A 24,614-nucleotide genomic window follows, 5' to 3' on the forward strand; every position below is an offset into this window, starting at 1 on the left:
GTTTATGTTATGTGAAGTACATATTACAGGGTATACATATGTGCAATCGGAGTGTAAATAAACTGTATGAAGCGGGTTGATAGTGTGTTTACAGCATGCTGCTGCCACGTCAAAATTTCCCAAATTGGGATCAATGAAGTATTTCTATTCTATTAAAACTGCAGCATAAACAAAGGGGGCGTGACTTCCTGTACCTGTGGGCGGAGTCTTGTTGTCGCCTAGCAGCGGCAAAGTGAGTGACAGCTGAGATTTAAGCCTCCGGGACGGAGCTGCAGTCTGAAGCGACAGAAACACGCAGTTTAAAACAAAATAACTCCCTATTATACAACTTTTGTGGACTTGAAAAGGCTTTAAATCTACTTTACTTTATTTTTTGTTACAAGAAGTTAAAAGGAGTGACATTCCTTCATCCAACAGCAGCCGAGGTAAGACCCGCCTGTAAAGGTGCACTTAAACCTGTCAAAATAAAGATTGAGTAATGTAAAGCAATATTATTTATTTATGCTATTAAATGTTAGTGTATAGATTTTAAAAGTAGTTTCGTACAATCAGAGCAGTTTACAGGGAGTTAAAGGAAGAACATTGCAATTAAAACGAGCAAATTACACTAAAACACTTCAATAATTCACGTTAAATAAACCAATAGCAAGGTAGAACAACAAAGTATATGACAAGAAAATAAAGAGATACTATAGTCTTGCAGACCCCTGTCTAACCTTCTTATATAAAACAGTTACAGTTCATATTTATTTATTTTATCATATATTTTTTCCCAAGATTCTGTTTCTCTATGCACCAATACCCCAAACCAAAGGACTTATATATGCAAACCTACATATGGATTTATAAGCACAGTCCCCACGTGATAGAGTACTGCATATTATAATTGAATATAATAACTTCAGGAAAGCACAATAAAAACTCACAATCATTAAAGTGTATTAAAAAAGGCATAACAGAATAAAACAGAGAACAGGTTTCATATTAAATCAATATTTAAGCTGTTGTCACGTGTTGCATGCTGTTATTCTGTTGACTTTACAGGTGACTTTTGCTGAGTTCTGTTGATACAGTGAGGTGTGTGTGTGTGTGTGTGTGTGTGTGATGTAAGAAGGAAGCAGGCATATGCACACACACTCTTTATGGCGGTGTGTTCAGGGTGTTTCGTGAAATATTTACCTTTTTAAAAACAGTTTTGGGTGAGAAACAAACAGCTGCTCACAGCAGACCTTGAATCCAACAGCTGCACTGTAGATGAAGGAGATTATCACGTGTGTTTGTGTGTGTGTGTGTGTGTGTGTGTGTGTGTGTGTGTGTGTGTGTGTGTGTGTGTGTGTTTAATAATTTATGAAATGGATGCAACAGATACAAACTTTCTATTATTTTATTAATTTTAATTCCCACATCAGGCTGTAAAAAATCAGCTAAACGCACTGAGCCTGCACACTTAAGGTCAGTGTGTGTGTGTGTGTGTGTGTGTGTGATGGCATGTGACTGTCTGAGTTTAAGGGACACACACAGGGTGGTGGTTTGGGATTAAACATCACTGTCTCATCTCAGATTAAATCTCTATCTCACACACACACACACACACACACACACACACACACACACACACACACACACACACACACACACACACACACACACACACACACACACACACACACACACACTAAATCTATCTTTCACCATCTGGGCCTCTAATCTGTGTGTGTGTGTGTGTGTGTGTGTGTGTGTGTGTGTGTGTGTGTGTGTGTGTGTGTCTTCCTCAGGACTCCATGTTGTCCCTGCAGCAGCACAGAGGTATGCTGTAATACTGCAGTACTATATAACTGTGATACCGTATAACTCGGGGCGGATTCTTGGAGAGCTCCATGGGAATTTGAGGAATGTCTCGGGAACGCCCCGGGTGGGATTCAGGATGTGTTCCCATTTTCCCGGGTTTGATTGTCGCTTGTTGCTAACGACCCTCTCTTCCTGTTCCTGCCTGTGGGATGATCTGTCTTTGGACACGGGGAGGGGAACACAATGTCATTGAAGATTTCATCAGACTGTTGAACTCCTGACCTCAAACCCTTGTTCTCAACACACACATCTCTTCATCCCACTTATTGATATATCATTACAGTGTGTGTTGCTGTGCAGTGAGGGTCTCCTCTGTCAACCTCCTGCAGGACAGCAGCTCTCCTTCGAGCCCAGAACGAGGGTCTGATCCTGGGCAGAGGGATCCAGCTGATGCCCCCCATCCACCACACACACTCACACAGGGATATGCTCTAACATACGCCGGTCAAAATGATGGCCTCAGTGGTCGCCCGGGGTAACCGCAGGAAGTCCCTCACGCTGAGAGGGGTGGACCCCGAGACCTGCATGATCGTGTTTAAAAACCACTGGGCTCAGGTAACCAATTAACCAATTAACTTTTCAAATAAACAAGTTGTTCAATTATTCAACCAGTTAACCAATCAATCAGCTAATATATTCCAATTAATTATTTAGGTTAATTGTATATGTAATTAACTCATCAAGTAACTAATTAAGTAACCAACCATTTATCCGTCTAAATCCATCCCACAACACTATTTGTTATTGCAATGGATGGAAGGACTTCCTGTTGAAGGATACTCCCGCCCCCTCTCCCTGCAGGTGGTGAAGATCTTAGAGAAGCACGAGCCGAGTCGCAGCGGAGCTCTGAGTTTCCTCTCGTCTCACACTGGAGGATCTGCAGGGCTGCGACTCGGACCCATCCCCACCGACGAGGCCAGCGCCGTGCAGAACTACGTGGAGCACATGCTGTTCCTGCTGATGGAGGAGGAGGCGGGCCAAGGTGAGAGGAAACTTAAATACAAGAAGAGTCAAGAAAATACACACAAATAAAAATGTATTAAAGTGAAATACACAGAATAGGTTCTGGGACGTTCCCTGGTGTTAATTAGTAACACCAAGTCACCCACCTGTTATCAGGCGGAGCGATGGGGCCCATCCTAGAGCTGGTGGTGGTGGAGGGCGTGATGGAGAGGCTGTTCCTGTGGAGCCTGAGGAGGCAGTTTACAGAGGACATGAAGCTGGAGCAGCTGTGCATCTACCAGATGCTGCTGTCCCAGGCCCGGCAGCCGCTGCTGCACCACAAGCCCATCCTCCGGCCTCTGATGATGCTGCTGGCCTCCTGCGCCGGCGCAGCCACCGGTGAGAGGAACAATCCCTGCATATTGACACCACCTCAGTGCTCTATGTGTTAGCTTAACCTAGCTTTAAAACTGACGGGGAACAGCTAGCCCCACTCTCACACTGAAGACCTCTGAATTAACGACGTGTAATTGGTTAACGGGGGTTAATTAAGCTCAGATGTTTAAACAGTTACCTGGTATGAACACCCCCCCAGACGGCGGCGGTGTGGTGGAGGCGGAGCTTGTCCTCCTGCTGCACCAGCTGTGTGTTTCTCTGGTGAAAGACCCCTCAGTGCTGGAGCTATTCTTCCACACCAGTGAGGACCAGGGGGCCGCCAACTTCCTGCTCTTCTCCCTTCTCATACCCTACACACACAGGTAGGAATACACACACACGACCACACACACACACACACAGGAATAAGGCCCACTATTTTAAGCAATTATGACGCCTAATAATAAAATAGCACTTTATAACAGAACAATATAAAGAAAACGATATAAATAATATAATATTTAACACGTATGTGATGTGTCAGGCCCATGTAAACCTTGTTCTCAGATATAAACATGTGTTTAAGTGTCTCTCACATGTCTGTATCTCCTCTCAGACAGGGCTCAGTGGGTCAGCAGGCCCGGGACGCTCTGCTGCTCATCATGTCTCTGTCCGCCGCCGACCCTCGAGTCGCCCGACACATCGCCCAGAACACATACTTCTGCCCTGTGAGTGCGCGTGCATGCACGCACGCACACACACACACACACACACACACACACACACACACACACACACACACACACACACACACACACAGATACAGACACAGGCACACGCTCACACACACACACACACACACACACACACACACACACACACACACACACACACACACACACACACACACACACACAGGTCAGATATGTTACTAAACCTTGGTGCATCAGAGGAGAATATTATCTCTCAGTTTCACGGTCGTATTTGTGCTCGTCTGCCGGCTCGTCTGCTAGTTTTTAGATGTTAAAATGCAAGGATTTATCTCGGATCAACGTCAGAAATGAAATATGTGTCCCACAGATACGCACCCTGCCTCACTCTTGCATGACGGGATGTTAAAATTAAGACTTTATTCTAAAAGAAACCACATTTTAAAGATTGTAAGCTGCTGATTTTTAGCTGTGATGCAGGAGATTCCATAGTTAGCAGAACATCTAAATACATGTGAGTTTAGTCCCACAGATTAGCACATTTTTTAGGTATATATTCCCCTGTTTATCCCCACATACAGCCCCATTATCTGAGCTGAACTAGGTTAATCTCTGCATACCTTCCACATGCATTGCTGAGTGTGTGCGAGTGTGAGGAACAGTTTGATTCTCCTCCTGAAAGTACGCAGGTTTTATGAATGGTGTTTAATGAGTTAATTTGTGGTGCGGTGAATGAATCCTTTTCATCCGCCCCCCACTGCATTGTAATCCCATTATCAAGAGTTATGTAATAAATTAATGAGCTCACACCGCGTCCTCTGGGAGAATGGTGAGAGAATGTGTGTGTGTGTGTAATGCATGAGGCAACTCACAAAACCTGCAGAATAATAAGAAAATAATATGAAAAAATATGACTTGTTTATAATAAAACAGATAAAAACATGAATTCATTCATCAATACTCAAAAATGATCAATTAATATTATATGTTAAAATAAAACAAACGTTTAAAAAACATTTAAAAAAAGCAATAATTGAGCAAACGTTTTGCCAACCATCACTGCTAGTTTCTGCTTTTATGTGTGTGTGTGTGTGTGTGTGTGTGTGTGTGTGTGTGTGTGTGTGTGTGTGTGTGTGTGTGTGTGTGTGTGTGTGTGTGTGTGTGTGTGTCAGATATAAACCCATGTACCCACATTCTGACCTCAATCTCTCCGCAGAGAGCAGATTAGAGATGAGATTACACAGTCTGCTCCTGATTGGACGGCTGCCCGGTTGTCAGCGAGATGCTAATGTGCAGCTGTTGCTGTTCATTTATCCTCCTCTGATCTTATTTTATCTCTCATTAAAAGGATTTTTTAGGAAATGTGTTTTAATGCTGAATTTACTTTGATACCACTCTATTGTTTGTATGGTCGATACAAGGCTAGCTGGTTAGTTTAGCTTAGCACAGTGACTGGAAACAGAGGGGAACTGCTAGCCTAGCTCTGGCTAAGCTAATCATCTGGCAGTTGAAGATTAACACTGTACAGAACAAAGAAGAAAATGATAAGAAATAAAAGGGGTATAGTCATCTCATTTATCTGTCAAATTAACCTATTTACCTATCTGTTAAAAATATAAACTTTAAGGTATTTTAGTTAATAAATCGTGGTAAAATAAATAATCGTTTCGATACGATATTTCGAGTGTGCTTCTCAAATGCTTTTTTAGTCTACACGAGTGACTGTGTGGGTAAAACACCAGATGATGTCGGTAAACCAACGTTTAAAAAGGGACTTTATAGGAATTCAAGCAATATTTAACCCTGTAAACGTTTCAAATAGACTTAGTATGAACTCTGGAAACACTACCCTGTTTATATCTGACCTACTGCTCTGCTGTTTGTAAAAACAATATGCACTAATCTGCACTGGAATTTAATTTCCATAAAAGCATGTGATTCCTTCTTACCTCTGTGTGTGTGTGTGTGTGTGTGTGTGTGTGTGTGTGTGTGTGTGTGTGTGTGTGTGTGTGTGTGTGTGTGTGTGTGTGTGTGTGTGTTTTTGTGTGTGTGTGTGTAGGTTCTGGCCACAGGTCTCTCTGGTCTGTACTCGTCTCTTCCTGCCAGGCTGCAGGTCTACAGTGAGGACTGGCACTGTCTGGACCAAGCCGACTGGCAGCAGGTAACACACACACACACACACACACACACACACACACACACACACACACACACACACACACACACACACACACACACACACACACACACACACACACACACACACACACACACACACACACACACACACACACACACACAGTGTTTTGTGTGAATAAAGGGATTAAAAGATGAGAATGTTTGAGTGAATTAATATATTTTGGAGAGTAACATCGGGTTGCTTTTGATAAGTGAATTTGAGATTACTTCTTCATAAATTAACCTCTATTTTTAGGGAATATTTAAGACTTCTTATTTTAAGATTATGACTTTAATACGTCAGAATATTATGCTCATTAATCGACGAATAATACAAATATAATGAAGACAACAATAAGGATTTAAGAATATTAAAATATAGTAACAAAGACTTTTGTTTTTCTTGTAAATAAATGATTTTAACCTAAACAATTGTGTGGTTTTATCGGTATATTACAATCTTTGTTTGCCTACAACGGCACCAATGTGAAGTACATGAATCGTTCCTAATGAATGAATGTCCCTCCTCTAACCTGGTGTGTGTTTGTTTGGGTCAACAGGTTCCAGCTCTCGTCCACTTCATGCACTCTCTGGACTTCTGTAGTGCTGTTACAAAGGTACACACACACACGTACACACACACACACACACACACACACACACACACACACACACACACACACACACACACACACCCTCAGACACACACCAACAAAGCTACAGCCACTGTTTTACTCGTCTCCCCCTCAGGTGGCTCACCCATCGATCCGCTCTCAGCTGTTGGGTTATATCTACAACGGCTTCCTGGTTCCTGTTCTGGCTCCTGCTCTGCACAAGGTAGAACACACACACGTTACCTGTAAGTGGAGAAAGAAGCACAGATTTATAGGAGATAAAGATTTATGTCCCTGTGTGCGCAGCTGACGGTGGAGGAGGTGATGACCACCACGGCGTACCTGGACCTGTTCCTGCGCTCCGTCTCCGAGCCCGCCCTCCTGCAGAGCTTCCTGTCCTTCATCCTGCTGCACACACACGACAGCGTGCACATCCTGGACACGCTGGTTAGCCGAGTCAACACACCCTTCCAGGTAACACACACACACAACACACACACACACACTTCTCTACACTGTTATTTCAGTCTTTATAGAACCCTCTCCCCCTCAGCTGGGCACGGTGTCTCTGGCTCTGTTCAGGACTCTGATTGGTCTCTTCTGTGAGGACGTCATGCTGCAGCTCGTCTTCAGGTCCGTATTAAATATTACTCATTAGTTTTGGCTGGGTTCACAAGGGTTTGCAGGTTTCATTTGGCAGATAATTGAGCGTGTGTGTGTGTGCTCAGGTATTTGATCCCCTGCAGCCACCTGAGCAGGAGGCAGCGTTCCTCCCTGCAGCAGAAACACTCCTCCTCCTCCTCCAGCGTCTCCTTCCTGCTGCTCCTGCCATCCTGGAGCCCGGGCAACAACAACACACACTCAGAGCATATCCACTGGCCCAAAGCAGCCGGTCAGTACCACACGCACGCACGCACGCACGCACGCACGCACGCACGCACGCACGCACGCACGCACGCACGCACGCACACTCTCTAACATGTGTATGATGTAATGTATGTGTCAGATGTGTCGGACAGCGTGGGTTACTGCCGGGCGTCAGACTTCCTGATGGATGTGAACTACCTGCTCTACCTGTGGGACGCTCGCCGGGCCATATCCACCTCCCACAGGTCCGATCCTCCACAGTGTATTCTTTATTTAACCTTCTAAGATACATCTGGCCACAAGAGGAGAATGAAACACCTTCAGTCCTGATGACTTTGATTCGTCCACAGGGCGTGTCAGCGATGGTCGTCTCCCTACGACGGGATCGACCCTCCAGTTCTGGAATCTGCCGTTGAAGAAGAGGAAGACATCGCATCTCAGATCAAAAATGACTCCCCGACGCCAGCCTTTTCCCCATCACCTCCTCCCTCAGATCCGCTTCCTACAGGAAACCACGCAGTGCGAGCCGGTTCCTCCTTGGAGCTGGAGTGGGACGACATCTTTGCAGACGACGATGCCTGCTCGTTAGCAGACGGTGTTACGATGGAGGTCTCCAGATGCACCTCGACGCCTTTACCCCCACGACACATCCAGGAGATGCGCCGCACCGCGACCAAGCTGGTGCACGGATCCTATGTGGAGGAGTCGGACTTTGAGGACGACGTGCTGGTCTACGACCTGGTGGCACAGCGGGAAACCAAGGCGACCAATCGGCAATCACGAGGAAACAAAACGACGAGGTTCGGGCGGACGGTGATGGAGGCGGTGAACAGTATAATGTCGACACGGAGGAAGAGCGAGGAGGCAGAGAAAGAGGAGAGGAGAAGGAGTGAGGAGAGGAGGCAGGAAGCAGAAGAGATGGACGCAGAAGAAGGACGACTCACGAACGGCTTCAACGATCACATTGTCAGCGAACAGGACGATCCTGATGAACATCCAGTGCCACGTTCAGGGACGTTTCAAAACGGTGGGATTAATCACTTACCTGGAGAGGAAGTCGCTGAAAAGGACGACTTCCTGTCCCGATACCAGGAGCTCATGATGTCGTTAGGTGTGGAGCCGGACTGTGAAGACGTCACTAACGACATTAGCTCGTTCAGGAGGCGAGTCCGAGCGCTGAGGCAAAAACTGGGAGAGGAAGAGGAGGAGGAGGAGCTTGTCTGTCACTTCTCGTGGGATGACGGTGAGCAAGAGGATGAAGTCATGGAGGAAGGAGAGGAGGAAGAAGGGAGTAAGGAAGGAAGCAGGAGGCATGGAGCTCCCTTTACAGGTCTATGTTGTTTTAAAACAAGTATTTGGCTCAAACACACACACACACACACACACACACACACACACACACACACACACACACACACACACACACACACACACACACACACACACACACACACACACACACACACACACACACACACACACACACACACTAACCTGCAGTTTTCCCATGATGCATCAGGCCCATTCATCAGCGTCTTGTTGTCCCGGCTGGAGAACCTTCTGGAAAACTCCATCTCTGTGAACCTGCTGCTGACAGGAATCCTGGCTCAGCTGGCGTCGTACCCACAACCTCTGCTGAGGGACTTCCTGCTCAGCACACACACACACAGCCAGCACAACGTACGCACACTCTACCAGGTAAACACACACACACACACATTTAATTCCTTTGTCAGGCCTCTAAACTCCTTGTTTTGGTTTCTGATAATAAGTGTGTGTATTTACTGTTTGTGTGTGTGTGTGTGTGTGTGCAGGTGTTGGTATCTGTGCACGCTCAGATCGAGCGCTACGTGGCGGACCGACCTGATTTCCCTGCTCTGCTCGCTCAGGCCTGGAGGTTCCTGCTGGCTAAAGACCAGGACAGCAAGTTAAGAGGTTCATAACACACACACACACACACACACACACACACACACACACACACACACACACACACTCACACAGTGTGGGATACAGGCACTATTTGAACCTTCCTGTTGCGTTCGCTGTCTCTTCTGTGTCAGAGAGCCTCCAGGTTCAGGATGGGGATGTAATCCTGGACCCGTCCCTCCCCAATGGCTGGGTGAGGACGGCCCTGTCTCCACCCCCCCTCAGCGTCCTGCCACCCTGCCCCCCCATCCCACCGCAGGCCAAGAGCCGAGTGTTCGCCATCGTGATGTTTGCCGAGTTCCTGAAAGAATTGGCCGCCATTGCCCAGGAGCAAAGCATCGCTCCGGCTGCTGCAGAGGAGTGACGGACATTAATGTGCATGCTATGAAGGTACCGCTGGAAAAGGACAGACAAGGCTGGAAAAAAAGCACAAAACATGCAACAACATACGTGTATGTATTTGCATTTGCATGTTTTTATATTAATCAGAATCAGAAAACATTATTGACCATTTGAGAATGAAATAAATACAAATAACTGAATATATATTTTACAAAAGAGACTTAAAGTAAGAATTCAAAGTCAAATAAAATGTAAAAAATGTTTAAATAAGAGGTTAAAATAAAATATCCAATAAAAGATCAAAATAATACAAATTAAATGTTATTTTATCATTTCTGTGGGGAAACGTTACTTCAATTCTAAGTTTTTACATTATTTATTACATTAGATTTTTTATTGCACATTCTTACTTTAACTTTTTCTGTTTTTATAAATATTTTTATTCAATGATTTTATTATTAAATATTAAAAAATGATGAAGAATAGAAAAGTCAGAGTAATATATGAGGCCTGTTAAATATTTGTTGTGTACAATACATGTATATTCTGAGCGGCACTTTACCGTATTTATATGTTGATAAAAACGAGGTTATTTTTAAGATAATATTCTATATTTGTCAGACGATAAATGCTCTGTTTTCCCACTTGTATTAATGTGCACTTTTTTATTTTTGTTTATCAACTGAAGAATCCTGAGCTGCGTTGAACCTCGTTGTGGCCAAAACAAGGAAATACTTTATTTAATATTTTATTCTTACCGTTTTTTAAACCAACCTCAATTCAAAAAGATATCAAAGTTACAGCGAATGTTTTTCCGTTTAATCTGAAGACATTATGGGATGGCCTGCTGTGTGTTGATAGTGCCATCTGCTGGTGAAAACCTGTACTGCCAAAATAATATGAGAATACTAAATCTGAAAACACAAAAATATCTTCGTTTGTTTCTTTAAGTATTTAAAAAGTTACTTATGAATATTGATGAACTGAGCGATGAAGTGTTTGTATACGTTGAGGAACTTCTCTCTCTCAAGATAAATAAAGTCTTTAACAATACATACTTCTAATTGCATTTTTTTTTACTGTATAATCAATACTTCTACTTCAACTACATTTCACTACACAGTACTTTTACGTTAGTCAAAGTCCACTTTATTGTCAAAGTTTCCACATGTGTTATACATACAGAACATTGAAATACCGTTTTTGGCAGTCCAACAGTGCAAATATAAACAAGAACTTATAAGCGGGTATACAAACAAAAACAACTAAGTAAGATGTACATAAGTTCGACACCATCAACACAGTGTGACGGTAGTGCAGGTAGTTCTTTAGTGCAAAAAAATACTTTGTGCAAAATACATTTTCAGTAGCAGCGGAGAATAGAAAGTGACTGGTGCTGGATGAGGGACGGGTGTGTGAGCGAGGGGGATTAATGTCCTGGTACATTTCCATTGAGGCAGCGGGGAAAGGTGGGTGTCCTGAGGAAGTCCAGCAACCAGTTGCAGAGAGAGGGGCTGAGGCCCAGGTCTGTAAGTTTACGCACAAGCTGCTGGGGGATGATGGTGTTGAATGCTGAGCTGAAGTCTATGAATAGCATTCTGACGTAGGAGTCCTTAGTGTCCAGGTGTGTGAGGGCTGGGTGTAGAGCGGAGGTGATTGCATCCTCTGTGGACCGTTTAGCTCGGTAGGCAAACTGAAATGGATCCAGGGAGGGAGGAAGAGTGGATTTGATCTGCTTCATGACCAGTCTTTCGAAGCACTTCATGATGGTCGAAGTCAGTGCGACGGGGCGGTAGTCGTTGAAGGAGGCTGGAGATGGCTTCTTCGGCACAGGAATGATGGTGGTTTCCTTGAAGCACGTGGGAACAACAGCCTGGCTCAGGGAGGTGTTAAAGATGTCTGTGAGGACATCCGTGAGCTCCTCTGCGTAGTCCCTCAGCACTCGACCAGGAATGTTGTCGGGTCCCGCAGCCTTGCGGGTATTAATCCTCAGCAGTGTGCTCTTCACATTGGCTGGGGACAGACACAGACCCTGGTCGTCGGCGGTGGGGGGGGTGGTGGTTTTCTGCCCAGTTGTGTTGTTCTGTACTTCGAAGCGTGCAAAGAATCCGCTGAGGTTGTTGAGCAGGGATGTGTGAGTGTCACAGGTCTGCGGTGGTAGTTTGTAGTCCGTTATGGTCCTAATACCTTTAAGTACTTTAACTACATACACAGTACTTTTACTCACGATGCTGAGGCTTACATATTCCTGAAAACAATAACTCCTCCACCATGCACCATCCTGCAGCGGCACTGCTTGTTTAACAATCAAAACTTTAAGACAATTTAGTGACAACTACTTCTACTAGGAAGTGAGGTATCGTCACAGTACAGTACTTTCATGTTGAGTCTCTATACTTCCTCCGGCTGTCTGTAGGTTTAACCACAATCATCGCAGAGCCAAGTATGGTGATAATGTGATGTAACCATTTCTAAAAAGCTGCACCTCAGCAGCCTGTGGGGAGCTACTTCCAGTCTGTATTATAAACTCACATGTAGGTGGGACGTGTCAGACTCAGAGACTCGATCAGCTGGAGACACTTGGAGATTTTATATCTGACGTCTGGAGGGCATGATGAACATGTGCCTGCTCTTATGGGTTATTGGTGAGTAGGGGAATAAACATGTTGATTTAAAAGGACATGAGGAGGAGAGGGTAGCACGAGAATATCGAGGGGAAATCACATCATAATGTTACTTACAATTTATTTTTATATTGAATACTTTGGAAAGAAATCAATAAATCTTGAGGGAAATTGAAGTGTGTTTGGTGTCCTACGATTAAATATATAACTGAACTTTAGACAAGCTCCATCCAATACTTCTAAATTGCTTTCTTTTTTCATTCCCTCTTTGTTTACCATTGATGAGTCATTAAGCTCATAGATTTTGTATGTATGTATTTGTTTGGTTTTATTTGATATTTTTATGTATTTATTTACATCAATGAACCTCATACTGAATAACATAAATCCAATCAAGAAATTAATTGCTCCCCCTCTCACTGTTTAGGTGCCACAGTCATTTTATCAAAGGTACAGACGTATTCTGATGATGATGATGATGATGATGATGAAGAGGATTTGGAGCATTACAATGAATCATACATCCTAACCATCTCTGAAAACATAGAGGACATTGACAGTTATCCGTCCTCAGGTAACCTCACTCTCCTCTAGTCTATATGTTCATTCACTTTATTTAAAATGTATGTTAGCAATGGTAACTAAAGTTAGCTGCAGGTTAGCTGTCGTGTGTGACTCTAATGGATTAGAGGGAAGTGGAAGTGTGCAGAAACCCCTGTGTTAGCAACAATAACATAGGGCAATGACACAGTAAAATAACAACCTGATTTTATATTTTCCCGTATCAGCCTGACCCATAACACAAAGGCTAACAAGCTAACTAGAGCAGAGCAACACAGCATTCTAGAAATAAGCTTCAAATTGGATGATTTATTGTATGTCCAATGCTAACATTTAGTAGGACGTTAGCTAGTAGCTACACATTTGACCAACTAGCTTGTAAGACTACGTTGATTAAACCTTGCTGTGTCACTTTCTGCCTTTTAATTACCCAAAAATGATCTGTAAAGGATATTTTATCCTCATATCGTTTCATTTTGATGGTTTACTTGTTACGTTTTTCTCCTATAGGTGACTACTCATTCAATTCTATTGAAAACCACTCATCGTCTTCCTCCTATTCCTCCTCTTCCTCCTCTACGGCCAATCCGCTCTGCCTGCTCTTCGTTCTCTTGGTTTCCTTCATTTTAGGATGTTAGATTGCTAAGTCGTCATGTTAAATTATCCACAACAAGTCTTTTTGGTGTCTCTCTATGCAGATGATACCTCCTTTCATCTCTTATTAGCCTTTGATAACACTTGTAAATAAAGTTACTACAGTTTAAAATCTTCCAGGAGTTTATGATCATTATTGTTTGACCAATAAAATGAGTTATAATCTGATGAGTTTTTTATGTTGTGGTTTCAATAAGGCACCTGAAGTTTACTGAAGTTATTTTATGACACCTTCAGAAATACAGTCTCACATTTTAGGTTTGAAAGTATAAATACTTGTACGTTACCTGTGATTATAGATGTCACTGGACAGTTCTTCAAAATGGGTTATTTTACTTCTGAAAATGTATTTAATGTTTGTATTTATCCTAAGTTATAAAAAAATGTTTTTGTTGTTTCATTTCCTTCAAGTGAATAATCTCCGGACTTTCTCCTCCTGTGACGACTGTAAAACCTCCCTTTTCTAAACAAATAAAATTCACTAGGGAAATATGATTTGAAATGTTTTGCCACTCATCAAAGTGAAAAGAGAAACCAAAATCAGCAAAAGTTGTTCTTCTGGAGGTTTTTGCATGAGTTGGCCATTTTGCCAGGTTTTCATGCTTCATTTAAAGGGTGTATGTTCTGCGTGCAGTGGATTGAAACACGACAAAGTGAGAACTGCTGTGTTTCTGAGGTGAGCAACAGAAAGCAGAGTGGCATCCTGTGCACTCGCCGTGTGGTCTGTGACCCAGTTCCTGAACACTGACTGACATTCAGAAGTAGAGAGACAGAGGCATGAAGTGGGCGTTAAAAAAGCAGTACAGAAGAAGGATTAAAGTACATATAAGTTATTACTACAGGGCCAACAATATGTGGACACCTACATACAAGTTATTACTGTTGGAAGAAGTACAAAAACCTTACTATATTTAGGATTATTATTCATTTTCACTGTGCATTTGAAACAATAATCAGATTTTTATTCAATATTTAATCATCTTAAGATAAAATCTACACACGTCAGGATTTAATTCTATTCTTTCAGGCATATTCAGCATTAATATAATTCTGTTTATTTTGTAATATATATATTTTTAAATATTTTTTATTGTTTTTCTTTAAATGTTCTATGTTTATTCTTTGAAATTGTATTTAATTTAAATATATTCATTATATTGTATTCATTCATTTCTTTTATTACATTTAGTTTGATTTTAATATATTTTATTAACTGAATTCTTTATTCACAGGGGCATGAATTCAGTTTGTATATTATGTATAACTGTGTCTATATGCACCAATGCAACCTCCTTTTATTTGTAACCTACTTTACAATAAACCAAATTCTGATTAGGATTTTAAGTAAAAAGCTTTAAATCCATCAATTAAATACAGAGGAACAAAAAGTAGGATCGAGAGAAAATGCTCAAGTAGGGTACAAGTGTGTCCGGAATATACTGAAGTAAGTGTACCTATACTTTCCATGTGCGTATTTCAAAAAGTGGGTAGCAGGTGGGATTAGAGACGAGACTAGAGGGGGAGGAAAGCTTCAGAGAGACAGAGGGGAAGCTGAAAGCTCGTACAGCATTGAAAGTTTAAGAGCAAGAGATTTCACGGAATAAGGAACTAATAATAACACACAACAGCCGGGGATTCACAACTTTAAGAAGGTTTGAGTGTGAAAAAGTCAAATCGCCACGATGAGGAAGTTGTGGAGAGGCCTCTGCTTCCTCGGTGAGTAAACGTATTCAAATAATTTATTCAGTTTTGCAAAATGGTAATAAACGTGCATGAAAGTGTATTTGTGAAAAAGCATGTAAGAAAAATGTATATTTACACAAATGTTTGACTTCCCGCTTCGGCTTGAGTTCAGGTTGTTTTCACATCAGGCGCTGCAGAAGTTACTGTAAATGAAAAGGTGAAATGTATCTGCATCTGCGTATATTTGATTCATTTATGAACACTTTTAAAGCCTTGATTTAGTCGTAAATCTACACTTTAATGTCCGTGAATTATTTTGAGGTTTATTCGAGGAAACAGGAGTGGCCTGCCATGTGCAGGAAGTGATATTAAGAGCACCGACTGCTAATTTAACAAAACTAGAACAGAAAACAGTCAATAAATAGAAAAGTAACCTGCTAATTAATTCCATGTCATTTTGGAGTTTATCTTCCCCTGCATAACCTCCAGCCACAACGAATCTACCAGAAAAGAGCAACATGCTGCAAAGTTAACCAGATTCCTGTTTAAGTCCTATTCCTTTAGATTGCATTAGCAAAACTTTGACTAATTGTTATTAATTCATTTTAGTTTATCAGTGCATTTTTGTTTTATCTGTTCCAGTTTTAGCCTTTTCTTCAGTATCCAGAGGACAAAATGACACCACTGTTACACAAGGTAACGATCATGATGTATACAAACACTGCTGTGTGATTTAATGTGCATTCTACTCCAGATTTGGACCGTTAAATACATCGTTAAAGCAAGGAAATTGAATTAAAACTCAGCAAAAGAGCAAAAAAAGTGCTTGTCAGGGTGCAACATTTAACTACACACGTTGGTGGTATGTGTTGTGAGTCTGACGGTGTGTTTCCTGCATGTTTGACACAGAAACCCTCACCTCTCCAACCATCGGAGCTGATGAACCTCAAAATGAATCTAACGCCACCCTGCAGACCCCGCTCTATAACCACACATCAGCGAACACAACAGACCTGCCTTCAACAAACCTTACGGTAAAACATGTTTGACACTAACCAGGACGGATGCTATAGCCTCGTTACGGATTCATTTCAAATGAAAGAAACCGTTCAACCGTTTAGGAAAAAGACGTGCTTTATCTTTCTTCCGAAGACAACAACAGATGAAGTTAATAAATAATAGACAGAACTCTTTGAGCGTTGGTGATCGTGTGGAATTGGAAAGGAAAAGTATTGGTGTGTCTACCAAAATAAATGATGGGTTGTTTTTTTTTCCAAACAACTTTTGATTTAAACAGAATAACATGTATGTGTCGTTTGAGATGTGACCCAGCAGCTTGAAGACATGAAGACACTATTATTTTTGCTTCGCCCTAATGTAGTGGGAGGGGCCGTTTTTTACTAGAAAATATTTGAAATAATTTAAATATTCCAACATTTTTATAAGAAGGTGTACTTTAATTAAACCGAAATCACATGTATTTTATAATGTTACGGTCAAAGGTATCTTGTGACTCCCCAACACAGCTGGTAGAGCTTTTAAATTCAACGTGTGGTCTTTTTATTTTTCAACGCCCACTAAAGGCCGGAGGAGAAAAGAACTCGGTTACTGACACCACAGAAGAAGTCAGCACGACAATGATGGGCGGGGCTAATGAGGACACAGCGACCGTTTCTATGGAGACAGGCAGTACCTTATCAACACCAGGTACTGTAAGGGAGTGTGACATCCTGTCTCTCAAACCACACACACACACACACACACACACACACACACACACACACACACACACACACACACACAGTATGTTTCAAAGCCACATTTGCTCGTTTAACTCTTAATGGAGGAATGTAATGCCTTTTTTTGTGAGCTATGATGATTATAGGTGTAAACATTTACAAATGATATGCTTCGAGGAAGATTAAGAGCAGTTTTAAGAAGAATGTAGCAGGAAGTGTTTATGTTTTCAGGCATCTTATAGCCATATGATTGAAGCATGGTTCTGTTTCTTTTGCAGCACGAGGTGGAGGTCATTCTTCCTGGGGTAAGGATGTTAAAAAATGCATGTTTTTATTTTGTTTTTAATATATTAACACATTTAAATTATTTTATTATAAAGGACATTTTTATTTTAAAACACAAATGTGTATTTTTATTTTGTATTAATTATAATGCATTTCATTTATTAGAATTTAAAAACAATTACACATTTATTTAAACTCATTCATTTTTTAAAATATATTTAAATTTATATATTAACAGATTTTTTCTTTTTATTTCTGTATTTTTTAATTACAAGTTGTATTAAATAATGAGCCCCTAAAAGCTGCTACTTGATGATTAATCTGGAGTTCCTCTCTGTGTGTAGGTTATGTGCTCCTGGTGTTAATCATCGTGGCGATTATTATCCTGTGCATCATCCTCTACTTCCTCAGAAGAGTCTCCAGGGTAAGTGTTAGATAGGTTTTTAGTGCATGTGAATAGTCTCCAACAGCTAAAATCCCTGTGTTCCCTCCAGAAGGAGTTTTTATCTTTCATTTTTGTTTCTTTTCTTGTCCAGACGTACTCGTTTGACCTCCATCGCCAGGTTCCCTCCAACCATCACAACGACCCCATCGGCACCTTTGAGCCCGTTTACCTGGATGACCTGGGTGTGTGTGGTTATATTTCTAAGTCCCCATAACATGACTATATATGAACATTATCATGACATGTGTGTTATTACGTATTAACCAGCTCCTAAAGACCAAGGAAACACTGAGGACGTTCCAACTCTGCCAGTATCCAACGGCACAACTGTACAGACGGAGGAACGGGAATCCAATGGAGAGATCGGTACAGAAAATGACTTTTCTCTGGTGCTGTTGTTGTTATAAACTGTCTGAAAATTGGCCAAATGGTTACTTTGGTTAACTTTAAGGCAGCCACTTGCAGAATGTCAACATTATGTGAGTTGTAAGAAGCTCCAGTCCATTAAAACACATCAAGACTATACCGTTTGCAAAAGAAAAAGGTACAAAAATGGATCTAGCAACAACTGCCTTTGCTCAGTTTGCCACGAGAGGATATACAATACTGTAGAACTACAAAAGTGGTTCTACAGTTTCCTCCATCACAACCCTGAGTTAAGTCAATTTAGTTTAACCGTTGGACTGTGTCAAAGAAACAAACAAATACTATAGAAATAGTGTCTTCCCCGTCTCCAAGAACTTAAAATAAGTTGACTCTAACGTGCGCTGAACCTTTCTTATCGTCACGTTAACAAAGTCTCTGTTTGGTCCTACCTTCCTGTCTCTTCTACAGCTCCCAAAGAACAGTCAGAGGAAAACGGTTTGGAGACTTCGCCCGGTAACACCGACCCCCCGCTGATGGGAGACCTAGCGGAGAAGACCTCCAGTCCATCGGAAAGCACCAGCATTTTCTTCGACGCCTTAAACGAAGAGCAGCAGAACGAAAACAACAACAACCCATGTAAGATACTTTATACTAACGCAGTCTAAAATTCCATGTGTGTAAAAGAGGCACAGATTAACAGAAGTAAAAGATAGTCTGGGAAATGATAAATAATAATATGATCTGGTGCTAGCTCTCTTCTAAAGGCACGGGTTAGAGGTCACATCTCTTTAACATCGGAGCCTATAACAAGGATATTCGGCTGGAAAGACATCACAAAGAGTATAAACGGAAATGAAATGAAAATAATTTCATTAATGTTAATTGTAAGCATCACAAAATGATAAAGTTGTCACTCATTAAGTCCCTTTCTGGTATTTGATCGACTAATCGATAATGTACAAATGATTTTAAGTTAAATAATGAGCCTTATACTCTGACCAAGAAAAGTACAAAAGGGTATTTAGCTAAACATCTTTGAATTCATATATTTGTGTAAATATAGCTTTGTTAAATCCGACAGTTGGTATTGATCTTTTATTTTAGAAATGGCAAAGTAAATGAATGAATACACACAATAATTATAATAAATCGTACTTTCTTAAGTAGTTTAAGAACATTTTGCTGTCAAATTTGTGTTCTTTTTACTTCAAGAAGATCCTGAATACAGAACGTTTTTTACTGAACAAGATTTGTGGCTTCCATCTCCATCAGTAAGCTAATAGGCTTTAAACACTTAGCAAATATAGCTAAATTAAATAAAAAACTCAAGTTACTGAAGGGTGTAGCAAAGAGAGCTAATAGCCTGCTAGCTAAAGGAGTCAGATGAAGCAGTAAGCTAGAAGTTAGCTGGTGAATTCTGCTAATCACTATGGAGGAATATTTGGGGAAAGTTAAATTGAAAATCTTGTTTCCTTCTTGTTTCTTCAGCGGTTTGCTCCAGTGACCCGTTTGTTGAAATAAACCTGGAAGATCAGCTCCTCACCTACCCTGAAGCTCCTTCCTCTGTCCTCCCCTTCTCTCCATTCTCCTTCTCCTCTTCCTCCTCTTCCTCTTCTTAGCATCTCCAATGATCAGAATCAGAATCAGGTTAACTGCAAAGCCTTGCTGTATTTGGTGCACATAAACACAGTTAAAACAGATAAATTATAAGAAAAGAACCATAAATTAAAACAATCATAACAAAAACTACTTTAAGAAAACTAATTGTAACATGGGATATAGATTCAATATATATTTACCCGTGGAAATAAAATGAAATATGTGCAGTATGGGTATGATTCTGTCTTTTATCAGCCGCTGAAAGATGTATAAATGAGTAAACAGAAAAGAGCTAGCTTTAGCATTTTGGGAGCTGTACTTAAAACACACACACACACACACACACACACACACACACACACACACACACACACACACACACACACACACACACACACACACACACACACACACACACACACACACACACACACACACACACACACACACACACACACACACACTTTTTATCCGAATGGAAGTTTATTTACTTTCTTTGTCGTCAGATCAGTGAAACGGCAGTTAGCTCAGTTAGCAGTTAACTACGCTAACTAGCTAAGCTAACTAGCTAGTTAGCGTAGTTAGCAGTTAACTACGCTAACTAGCTAAGCTAACTAGCTAGTAGGATGACTCGGCATCTTTTAGCATTTTATTTTTCTTGCAGTTTAAAATGTATTAATACATATGGCGATAACAAGTAAATAGAGAGCTACAGTGACTGTATACTATGACTGTTAATCAGATATGTTTTAATGCTGATATTTTGATTACAGTAGAGGGTTTTGGATCAAACTGACAAACAATGTGTAACTTTGTTTAATAGACAAACTAATGTTATTGGTTAATAACCATTATGCCTTGTGTTAGTGTTCACAGTGGCTAACAGTTTTCAGGAGCTGTACATCTGTTGTTTGTCACAATGGCTAGACCTGTTGTTTACATTTTAAATAAATAAAGCTTCACTCCAACATGTTTTATTCCTGTCCTATTTCTGTTATCTGTTTGTTCCACAATCTCAGGCTTTAAAGCTCAAGTTAGCCAACGAAGTGACACAGTTTTATAAGGATGCTTAACAAACTGGTTTTATAATGTACTGACCCTGAATGAAGTCATGCTATCATCAAAATTGACAACTAAAACGGTCTTTCCTTAGAGATGCCTCACCTGAAGCCCGCAATCAGGTGTGTAAATAGTGACGGGGTAATTGGGGAAAGGGAAACAGGTGGGCAGGTGTGGGAATCATGTGACTGTGAACAGATGTGGAAGACTGAGGTCATCTGGTGGATGGAGGAAGAATTGCACGTTGAAGGTGTGTGTGTGTGTGTGTGTGTGTGTGTGTGTGTGTGTGTGTGTGTGTGTGTGTGTGTGTGTGTGTGTGTGTGTGTGTGTGTGTGTGTGTTTGGGGACATTAATTTGGTGCAGCACAAAAAGGTTATTCTGAGGAATTGCACAAAGAAATACAAGTCAACAGTAAATGCATGCAATACTTAAGTAGAAAGTCTCTGGAATACACGATGTAAAATATAAACACGTACCTTGTATTACAGTAAGCAAAGTAGTTGCAATGTGGTAAAATGTGGGTTTACATGTGCAGATTGTGCAGGGCTATTTAAAAACCTAGACCTAACGGATTAAAGAATAATAACCCTTTTTATGCTCGAAAGATGAACTGAATACAAGACAAATTACAAAACACATTTTAATACACACATCACAGCTTAAGAAACATGGGAAGTGAATATCATATATTGCAAATAGAAGCTTCCAAGCCAAATGCAAAGAACATTTTATCCCTGAAGTGTTTTTTTAAATGATTTAACCTTCACATAAACATGAGAAGCGTTATTGCATTTAAACAGCTTATTTAAGAGAATTCTAGCTAAGATAGGCAGCTACAGACAACAAATTAAAACAAGAGCAGAGAGCTTATCATCAGAAACGTCATCGTCCAAAAAGCACCTACAGACTGAGCTGCTGCTTCTCTGTAAACTTTAGATCTGAGAATGAAGCCGATGGGTTTCCCGTACTTTTCAGACACATGTAGATTGTCAAATAAGGTGGAATAGCACCAAGAATAACCTCATAAATGATAGTGTGCCATTAATCCCATAACATCATGGCATTATTGAGGTTAACTGAAGTTCCAGAAAGGAAATGATTGTCTTTGGCCTTTTTAAATCCAACTGTTCACACATTTTGCAGCTGCCTGAAGAGCTGCCAGCCCAACCCTGGGCTCCCATGGCTTGAAATGGCTCTGTCTTTTATTCTGTACTTTCCAAAAGGATTATGTTCTAAGAGAATATAAATACTATACGGTTTGTCTTATCTATTATTAAAAAAATAAACATTATTGCTCTATCGCACTTGTGGGGGTGTACAATACATTCAATACAGCACGATTTATAAATAAAGTTTAGCTTTTAAGTGTTTTGATCTGAGAATCCATGCGTCTGATTGGCTGAAAGATGTGTATTAACTCTCAGTAACAGTATACAACTTTAAGTAACAGGGCAGTGTAACCAAAGTGTGTGTTTGCAGTTCACAGTACCCCGCACATGATCTCAGAGTCAATGGTTTCTGAATGAAGGTTGTGTTAGAAGCCTGAAGCCCTTTAGCTTAGAAGTGCTAGCGTAAAGTCATGCCACCGTGTTAAAGTTTGTACGGCCTTATGTTTGATCGAGCACATTTTCTGCAAACATAGATAATAATACTATAAATCTGCAGGGAATGAGCATGTGAGTGTAAACCAAGCCCCCAGCATTTGCATTCGAGAAAAATGATCCCAGCAGATCCTCCGTATCAATCATGGGACTTCAATTTGGCCCCTCGCTGTATCCAGTTCTCTTTGAATTGTACATACATGGTGCAAACAGGGGGCCACGGTGCTGAAAGAGCTGACGATGTGAACCTTTGAGAGCATCAGTAGATTAAGAACTGTGAAACAGTCTCTCGAGAAACAGAGCCAGTAAAGCCACTGCCGATATTATCAGTGCGATGTAGAGCGTGATCATTCCGTCAATCATCTGTCGGGGTTTCACGGTTTTGCTCAGAGGACTGGGCTTATCAGCAGCTGTGGACAAAGGACAGAAATTGGCAGAGAAGATGAGATGGGAGAAAACCTCAGATCAGTCAGGTTCTCCAGACGGTGAATCCTGCTGATCTTTCAGAAAAGAGGTTTTATGACTTTGAGTGAAATTTCCTCCACAACTACTGGATGAAGTGGCATGAAATTCCGGACAATGGTTGTGTTCTATATTTGGTTTATGTATCTGAAATATATCAGTTTAATACTTATTCTTGTTTCACATACTGAGGTTACTCACCAGTCACATTGAGCCAGCATCTCCCATTGTTCTGACCATAATCAGTGAACACGTTACACTTATACTCCCCAGAGTCGTTGGTCCGGAGTCTGGAAACATGGAGTGTGAGGCATCCTTCTGTGAGGACGTCTTTGTCCCACTGGACTCGTCCTGCAAACTGTGGATCCTGAGACTCTGGGACCTCAACGCCTTCATGGAGATGAAACAGGAAGTAGGCTCGGACATCAGTTAACAGCTGACAGATGATAAAAAGGTGGTGCAAGGAATTGTCTGTTGTGGTGGTGAAGGTCCACTCCAGGGTGATGTCCTGGTTCTCCTCTGCCTGATAGGACTTCTGAGCCACATTCACTACAAGCGTTCCTGTGGAGGAGACAAAGAGGGACAGCTGAGCTTAAACATGCAACAGTGTAAAAAAGGTACTGCATTAAATATATATTCATATTTTTTAACGAGACAAACTGAAACTGACCATAACAACAGGAGGTGAGGTAGAGGAGCAGCAGGAGGACGAGGAAGACCATCTTCTCCCTGGGAGAGGACACACACACATCAGAGGTCACACATTGGAAAACATACAGTCTATTTGAACCTCATTACTTGTTACTCACAGGGTAACATACATCTGACAGCAGGCGAGCCAGATATGAAACCTTGAAACCTTGAAACCTTGAACATTATCCTTTATTTTAACTTCTGCCGAACGTTCAACACCATCTTATTCAAGAGGAGAAATATTAACGTCACTTTATATCCATAAACAGATCCAATAACGTTTCCCAGTGTTTTCTGAGCTGTGCGGGGTTTCTTAAACTCTTTGTTTGATTGGTGATAAACACAGTGACGGATGAGTAGGCCTCACAAGTTCTGCATAGGGCGTTATAAACACAATGCCATACTTCCTACTTTCACTGGAGGAACATTTAGAATACCTTTACTGTGACAGAGTATTCCTACACTCTGGTACTTCTACTTTACTCAAGTACAAGATCTGAGTACTTCTACTTTACTCAAGTACAAGATCTGAGTACTTCTTCTTTACTCAAGTACAAGATCTGAGTACTTCTACTTTACTCAAGTACAAGATCTGAGTACTTCTACTTTAACTCAAGTACAAGATCTGAGTACTTCTACTTTAACTCAAGTACAAGATCTGAGTACTTCTACTTTACTCAATTACAAGATCTGAGTACTTCTACTTTACTCAAGTACAAGATCTGAGTACTTCTACTTTAATCAATTACAAGATCTGAGTACTTCTACTTTAACTCAAGTACAAGATCTGAGTACTTCTACTTTAACTCAAGTACAAGATCTGAGTACTCCTACTTTTACTCAAGTACAAGATCTGAGTACTTCTACTTTTACTCAAGTACAAGATCTGAGTACTTCTACTTTAACTCAAGTACAATATCTGAGTACTTCTACTTTACTCAAGTACAAGATCTGAGTACTTCTACTTTAACTTAAGTACAAGATCTGAGTACTCCTACTTTTACTCAAGTACAAGATCTGAGTACTTCTACTTTACTC

At 41.1% G+C, this 24,614-nt stretch overlaps 2 protein-coding genes and 1 long non-coding RNA gene across 6 annotated transcripts; 2 read left to right on the forward strand and 1 right to left on the reverse strand.

Annotated features, from left to right (window-relative positions):
• Nucleotides 1-232: 232 nt before the first annotated feature.
• Nucleotides 233-10,858, forward strand: LOC134876151 (FHF complex subunit HOOK-interacting protein 1A-like). Of its 4 annotated transcripts, none has more exons than XM_063901033.1 (18): nucleotides 233-425; nucleotides 1,776-1,806; nucleotides 2,132-2,403; nucleotides 2,650-2,830; nucleotides 2,968-3,189; nucleotides 3,386-3,548; nucleotides 3,782-3,893; nucleotides 5,935-6,036; nucleotides 6,614-6,670; nucleotides 6,804-6,890; nucleotides 6,974-7,141; nucleotides 7,221-7,300; nucleotides 7,396-7,559; nucleotides 7,674-7,779; nucleotides 7,885-8,864; nucleotides 9,054-9,232; nucleotides 9,349-9,469; nucleotides 9,598-10,858. In XM_063901033.1, the coding sequence occupies exons 3-18, from the start codon at nucleotides 2,299-2,301 to the stop codon at nucleotides 9,825-9,827; spliced, it is 3,057 nt and encodes a 1,018-aa protein (XP_063757103.1). In that variant the 5' UTR covers nucleotides 233-425; nucleotides 1,776-1,806; nucleotides 2,132-2,298; the 3' UTR covers nucleotides 9,828-10,858. The 4 variants fall into 4 exon arrangements, with proteins under 4 accessions (XP_063757103.1, XP_063757102.1, XP_063757105.1 ...); XM_063901032.1 differs by having other exon boundaries at nucleotides 2,178-2,403; XM_063901035.1 differs by having other exon boundaries at nucleotides 1,776-2,403; nucleotides 2,609-2,830.
• On the reverse strand, nucleotides 3,052-7,264 carry LOC134876235 (uncharacterized). The gene is made up of 4 exons (XR_010167383.1): nucleotides 7,010-7,264; nucleotides 6,813-6,910; nucleotides 3,762-3,891; nucleotides 3,052-3,536 (listed from the first exon to the last, which is right to left on the reverse strand). It is a non-coding gene; the product is annotated as an uncharacterized LOC134876235 (long non-coding RNA).
• Nucleotides 10,859-15,102: 4,244 nt separating the features above from the next.
• Nucleotides 15,103-20,729, forward strand: LOC134876203 (uncharacterized). Its single transcript, XM_063901133.1, has 10 exons — nucleotides 15,103-15,360; nucleotides 15,970-16,023; nucleotides 16,237-16,361; nucleotides 16,911-17,034; nucleotides 17,345-17,371; nucleotides 17,696-17,775; nucleotides 17,888-17,978; nucleotides 18,064-18,162; nucleotides 18,631-18,798; nucleotides 19,651-20,729. Exons 1-10 carry the CDS (start codon nucleotides 15,327-15,329, stop codon nucleotides 19,779-19,781), a joined length of 933 nt encoding a protein of 310 aa, XP_063757203.1. The 5' UTR covers nucleotides 15,103-15,326; the 3' UTR covers nucleotides 19,782-20,729.
• The last annotated feature ends 3,885 nt before the right edge of the window (nucleotides 20,730-24,614 follow it).

Source organism: Eleginops maclovinus, chromosome 14 (genome assembly GCF_036324505.1).
Source record: "Eleginops maclovinus isolate JMC-PN-2008 ecotype Puerto Natales chromosome 14, JC_Emac_rtc_rv5, whole genome shotgun sequence".
Lineage (NCBI taxonomy): Eukaryota > Metazoa > Chordata > Actinopteri > Perciformes > Eleginopidae > Eleginops > Eleginops maclovinus.